Raw genomic sequence first — 6144 nt, 5'->3', positions numbered from 1 at the left:
ACTAATTACTTTCTGTTTATTGTTTGTTTGTTGGTGTGTTTGCAGAAATGAAGAAGAGGAGAAATTGATTGAAGTTTGGTTGAGAGAATAGTTTGAGTAGAGAGGAGAATGAGAGTTTTAGCGTGAAACAGGGAAAGAGACGGAAAGGTGGACAGAAGCAATAACGAGAAGGAGGGCCGTTCAATTTAGGGTTGTAAATGGTGGACCGTTTTTGTTTCTTAGTGTGGGCCGGACCTATGGTTCAATAACCCAGTCTGGATTACTAGCCTTGCATCTCCAATCAGCGCCACACCCCTCTTGAAAGCATTAGGATTTGGATTTGGGCCCCTGCTTGACAATTCAATCAAAGCCCAACAGATTTCCTCAAGTTACACCCTCCTTTTTATTTCCTTTTGATACTTGTTTATTTTTATTATATTCAAAAAATACAAAAATATTAGTAGTAGTTTTTATTACTATTCTATATAAAAATACAAAAAAAAATTGTTTTAAAAATATATTATCTTTTGTTAACTTCTCAATGCTTTTCATAATTTTTTTAAAATATATATCTCTTCTCCTACTCCTTTCTTATTTTCTTTGAATCACAAATTAGAGGCCTAGTTCCTCTCTAATGTCAATGGACTTAGGGCGTCGATAGGATGAAAATCCGAATCCGCGATATTAAGTGATTGAACTTAGAGATGGAAGGAGCTTTTGAATGTGGTTCCATCTTTTACTTCTTTTTATTTTGAACGATGAAAGTCTTTTATACCTTGAGAATTCTTATGGATTCTTGGTGAAAACGAGATCACTACTTATTTTCTTTTCGTGTGGTATTGCTTTTGGAGAACGATCTACATATCGTTTTCTAGCATACATTAGCACAAAGATTGTTGACCGGCCTCGTTGTAGGGTGATTTCTACATAAATCACTTGGCGATCTGCTTAACATAGTGCAACATTTCGTGTTCCAAATAAAAAGATCAAACATGGAAGAGAATTGTATGCGGTTGATTTAAGACTTATGGAAGTTTATCGTGTAGTCGCTATGATTTTATCAAGCTTCTGATAAATTTCCATTGAATTTAAATCCGAGAACATCCTTCACTCACCATCGATCTTTATTACTAACTTTGATAACATACTTGACAAGTTTCAAGATGGTTATCTTTTTAACAATTAATTTTAATTTATGCACTTTATTAGATTGTTCTTTATTATTTCTCGCTTTATGCTTTATTTTATTATTCGTATCTTTATGTTTCCGCTATTTTCTCTTTGTCCATTTGGACGTATGTTTATGTTTCCGCTATTTTCTCTTTGTCCATTTGGACGTATTGTTTATGTTTCCGCCATTTTCATTTTGTCCACTTGGACCATACTCTATTTTTGTGCTAAAACATTAATAAACAACTTAAAATCTAAAAAATACATAAGACTCTCTATGGACTATTGGTTACTATCCTGAGCATTTTGGAGACTTGGACTTATTGGACCTAGTACCTCTGGACCCTATTACTCTGTTATTACTCTGTCTGTTATTCTGTTTGTCTGGCATTGGCTTGTTGTCTGTTTGTGTGTGCAGGTATTTCCTCGAAAGCCCTTGATGGTTAATTCCAAGGCGTCGTGATAAGGATTTTACCTGAAAACAGCCGTTACTCTGCCCGATTTTTGTCAGAATTTTAATGTGCTTAATGCAAAGTGGTGCTAAAAAAAATAAGTTCATCTTGATCCCCAAGCGGTAATGTGTTGGCTTAGTGTTGATAGTCCAAAGAATGAGAAATCTACCTTGACTCCTAATGTCAAGCGTTGGCTTCTTATTTCGATTAGATCGTCCTTTTCCTTAAACTTTTATTTTACGCACTAAGATAGCCTCTTCATCTACTCCCCTTCTTAGATTTTCAAAATCTTCTCCCTTTTTCAAAAACCTTCTTATGTTTGCAATCTTTTTAAAATCTTTCTTAAAAATATCTTTTACCCTTGTTGGCATTTGTTTCAAAGTTTAGACACGATTAATCATTGTAGTGAGTTGCGATACCCCACGATTTTGAAATTGATCGATATAATGGGATCTTTTCCACGTGAGAGAGCTAGTGGCATACTCGTTGATTTTCATCCGAGTTGGAGCCCTTCTTTCATTTATGATGCAAAGAATCCATTTATTCTCATGATCAAGATCAATGGCTGAGTATTCTCTCCGACGACGATAAAGTGTTTATTCCTTTTAAAAACCTTTTCCCTTTTAAGTGGAACTACATTAGCCCTGACTTCTCCATTGCACCGAGGAGGTATGTAGGCACAAGACTCAATGTCTTGCCGAGCTTATCTTATAAAACAAACCTTTCTTTTCGCACACGATATCTTCTAATAAACGCAGATTTTCAAAAAGGTTCCTATGGAGTACCACAGATATGAGGGGTGCTTAAAACCTTCCCCTTATATAATCAACACCCGTACATAAGATCTCTTTTTGTTTTAAAAACAAACTTTGGGTTTTTTTCGTTCTTTTCCCATTTCCTTCGGAAACAATAAAGCGCGGTGGCGACTTTCACTGAAATATTGAGTCGAGTCAATCTAATGGCTTCATTCTCAGATTTTCCCCGCTACAGTTCTCATCATAATTTTGAGGTTAAGTTTGTTAAACGCCAGACAACCTTATACTCTAGGCGTAGTATGTTTAATATGATTCCTCTTTGTATTAGTCAAGAAATCATTTCTTGATTAATGATATGAATTGAGTTTGTGTAAAAAAAAACTATCCTATTAATTATTTTTAATAAAGATAAAAAATGTTTGATAAAATTTTATGAATCCGGAATACTCCTATGCTTTAATATTTTGACTAAACAAGACTTTTCCAAACACATCCTCAAACATGATTGAGTAGGCGCGTGAGTGACACGACCACACTCCGAGTGTGCTAGTTAATTCTAGAATAGTCCGTTATAGATAAAACCCTCCCATCCCAATCTTGATTTTTAGGGTTTTTATTATCTTCAATTCTTTCATTTCAATTTCAACGCCACTCTCACACAAAACCCAATCTTTTATCTTCTTCCTCCTCCAACAACAAATTAAGGTAACTTCAATCATCTCTCGAATTCCAACAACAACATCATCGGCATCGACCTTATATTCTTGTTTTTGTTTCTTTTGCAGTGTAAATGGCTTCTTCTCAGTTGACAGCATCATCAATTTCTACCAGGAACGTTGCGTCCTTTCAAGGACTTCGACCTTCTGGAGTTCAGTTTCATGGTGCTAGTAATGTTAGGATTGGTAACCCTGCACGAAGGTCCTTCAAGGGTGTGGTTGTCAAAGCAGCCAATGTCGTTGCCCCCAAGGTTTGTGGTTTTTTTGTGTGTAAAAATGATTAATTGAAAGTAGTTTTTTTTTTGTTGCTATTATTGTTAATGTTGTGGTTATGCTGTTAATGTTTGTTTTGATTTTGGTGTATTCTGATATTGAAAAGTTGTTATTGGGGCTTGTGGAATTTTTGTTGGAGTAGAATTTCTATGCTTTTATGGAAGTTATTTTTCTTATAGAGTGTTGGATTGGGTGTAGATTGGAAAGATAGAGGTGTGTCATGGGTGTAGATTGGAAAGATAGAGGTGTGTCATGGGTGAGATTTTTTTTTTTTTTTTGAATTAGTGGAGTTGTTATCCAGGCTTTATAGAAATGATAAGTGAGGATTTAAAGCTTTGATTGTTTTGTTTTATGATTGGAAGAATAAGTGTTTTTACAATTTAATTTGTATGACATCTGTACGAAGTCATAAGTGTTGGAAAAGTCAGACAAATGTCCCAAAAAATGACTTTTTTTCTTTGCTGTTACACTCTTTGAATCGGTGTTTGACACCAACACTCAAACAACACGTGTTGGACAATTTAGAGTAGTGTTTCAAAAAAATTGTTTTTTTTTTCTTTTTTACATTTTTGGGACAAATCTCACAAACATTTAAAAGGGTTAACATGCATGTATTGAAGCTATGTTATCAATGAATTGGTAGAAGACATTAATTTTGATTAAAATATTTTAACTCTGTTAATAATAAATAGATAGATAAATTAAGTTCAAACACTATCATATATGTAGCGATATCGGTGTTATGTTATTGACATTATCGGTGTCGAAGTCCTTACTTCATAGCCAAGTAGTAGTTTGATCTTGAAACCTCCATGTTACCGAATTCAAATCTCATTATGCACTTTAATAAATATTTTCGTTTCCCTTTCAATTGAATGAGAGATGCGTTGATGATGGTTCAGTTGTAATTGAATTCTTGAGATATAATTTCCACAATTTTGGCTTTAAACAATGTGTATAATTATGATCCAAAACTATGTGTATCTGAGTGGTAGTTTTACTGTGCAGTACACCGCAATTAAGCCTTTGGGTGACAGAGTACTTGTAAAAGTTAAGGAAGCAGAAGAGAAGACGGAGGGTGGAATTTTGCTTCCATCAACTGCTCAATCAAAGCCTCAAGGAGGAGAGGTGGTTGCTGTTGGAGAAGGAAAGACACTTGGAAAGAACCAAGTTGATATCAGTGTGAAGGTGATGTTGCAATGTTTTGAATTTTTATGTGATTAAACCTTAGACGGTCGATTATTAATTTTACCTAATGCGATGCATTTTGTTTGTACAGCCAGGCGCACAAGTTGTGTATTCAAAGTATGCAGGTACTGAGGTAGATTTCAATGGCGAGAAGCATCTTATTGTGAAGGATGATGACATTGTTGGCATCCTTGAAACCGATGACATCAAGGATCTTAAACCATTGAACGATAGAGTCCTGATTAAGGTACTCATACTAGTCTCTAATACTTTGTGGTGCCATTGATAACTTTTGATGTAGCCACTGACTGGTTTAATATATATTGCAGATTGAAAAAGCTGAGGAAAAAACTTCTGGTGGTTTGTTTCTCACAGAAGCAACCAAGGAGAAACCTTCATTTGGAACAGTAAGCTTTCATGTTATCTTCAATTGGCACTGTCCTATGAATATTTTATTCAATCAACAATAAGGTGTTTGAAAAATGTTTGTCTAATACTTGGATGCTGCAGGTCGTAGCAGTTGGTCCAGGGTTCGTGGACGAGGAAGGCAACAGAAAACCTTTGTCTGTTACTCCTGGGAACACAGTTTTGTACTCCAAATACGCCGGTAATGACTTCAAAGGAAAAGATGGTTTCGAGTACATAACATTGAGGAGTTCAGATGTCATGGCTGTTCTCTCTTAGAAAATGAACACGCATGATCCACTCTTACATAAGGCACTGCAATTTGTTACTAGTTTTCACCTTGTTTTGATCAGCAAATGATTCAAATAAGGTGCTACTGGTTTTCGAGGCATCTGAATGTTGTGTTAGTGAGTTTGAATTCATGTATCAATTTATAGTTCAACTCTCTTTTGTCAGTTATTAGATAAGATCTTGTATTACTCACTTGAGCAGCAATATTTGAGAAACAAACAGGAACTTTATATATTCAATGGAATTGTCTAGAATTAGCTATCTTGTTTAAGATGCATATCATTCTACTAAAATTTATATTAATCCTCAAATTTACAAGTTTATTAATCATGATGCTATTGTTATGAATTGATATGAGCCTAAAAAATGATGTATAATATATTTGAATTTATATAATAATGGAAGAGATTTTTTCTCCTAAATTTGAAGAGAATAAGCCCGTTTGTTCTGGCTTTTTTTAAAAATGATTTTTATACTGTTACCAAATTTTTTGAAAAAAATTTTTATAAAGAAACTTTTTATAAAAACTTCAAATGAAAATTTTGTGTGAATAGTTATTCTTAAAATGTGATTTTAGGTATTTCATCTATTTATGGGAAAAAAATTTGGATATCAAAATTTCAAAAAATCACTTAATTTTGAAGCTATTTCAAATAGATTTTTATAAAAATCATTTTTGAAATATAACTTTTTGAAAATATTATGATTTTGACTAAATTTTGGTCTTCAATTATGTATGTTTATGTTATAGGATGTCAAATTACAAAGAAAAAATTCATTTTTTTAAAGCTGAAACAAACTGGCCCTAAAGTGAATTTCTCAATCCACTCCACGATTCTCTTAGCCATTTGGCAAATTTCTATTTATGCCTTCTGTTTTCGTATATGTACATCCGGAAACACATTTTTTTTTTAA

General features: G+C 33.7%; 1 protein-coding gene across 1 annotated transcript; it reads left to right on the top strand.

Moving 5' to 3' along the window:
• Positions 1-2903: 2903 nt before the first annotated feature.
• Positions 2904-5483, top strand: LOC131634711 (20 kDa chaperonin, chloroplastic-like). The gene is made up of 6 exons (XM_058905340.1): positions 2904-3061; positions 3142-3323; positions 4354-4533; positions 4625-4780; positions 4863-4940; positions 5044-5483. The coding sequence occupies exons 2-6, from the start codon at positions 3147-3149 to the stop codon at positions 5215-5217; spliced, it is 765 nt and encodes a 254-aa protein (XP_058761323.1). The 5' UTR covers positions 2904-3061; positions 3142-3146; the 3' UTR covers positions 5218-5483.
• The last annotated feature ends 661 nt before the right edge of the window (positions 5484-6144 follow it).

This window comes from Vicia villosa, unplaced genomic scaffold, assembly GCF_029867415.1.
Source record: "Vicia villosa cultivar HV-30 ecotype Madison, WI unplaced genomic scaffold, Vvil1.0 ctg.001336F_1_1, whole genome shotgun sequence".
In the NCBI taxonomy this organism is placed as follows: Eukaryota; Viridiplantae; Streptophyta; class Magnoliopsida; order Fabales; family Fabaceae; genus Vicia; species Vicia villosa.
The sequence above is the reverse complement of the archived record's forward strand: the minus strand, read 5'-3'. Positions and strand labels throughout refer to the sequence as shown.

Excerpts from the sequence above, each read along its gene's own strand:
- LOC131634711 (XM_058905340.1), top strand. The coding sequence starts at position 3,147 with ATGGCTTCTTCTCAGTTGACAGCATCATCAATTTCTACCAGGAACGTT. Across the intron at positions 3,324-4,353 it reads CCAATGTCGTTGCCCCCAAG|TACACCGCAATTAAGCCTTT; the intron begins GTTTGTGGTTTT and ends TTTACTGTGCAG. Across the intron at positions 4,534-4,624 it reads AAGTTGATATCAGTGTGAAG|CCAGGCGCACAAGTTGTGTA; the intron begins GTGATGTTGCAA and ends TTGTTTGTACAG.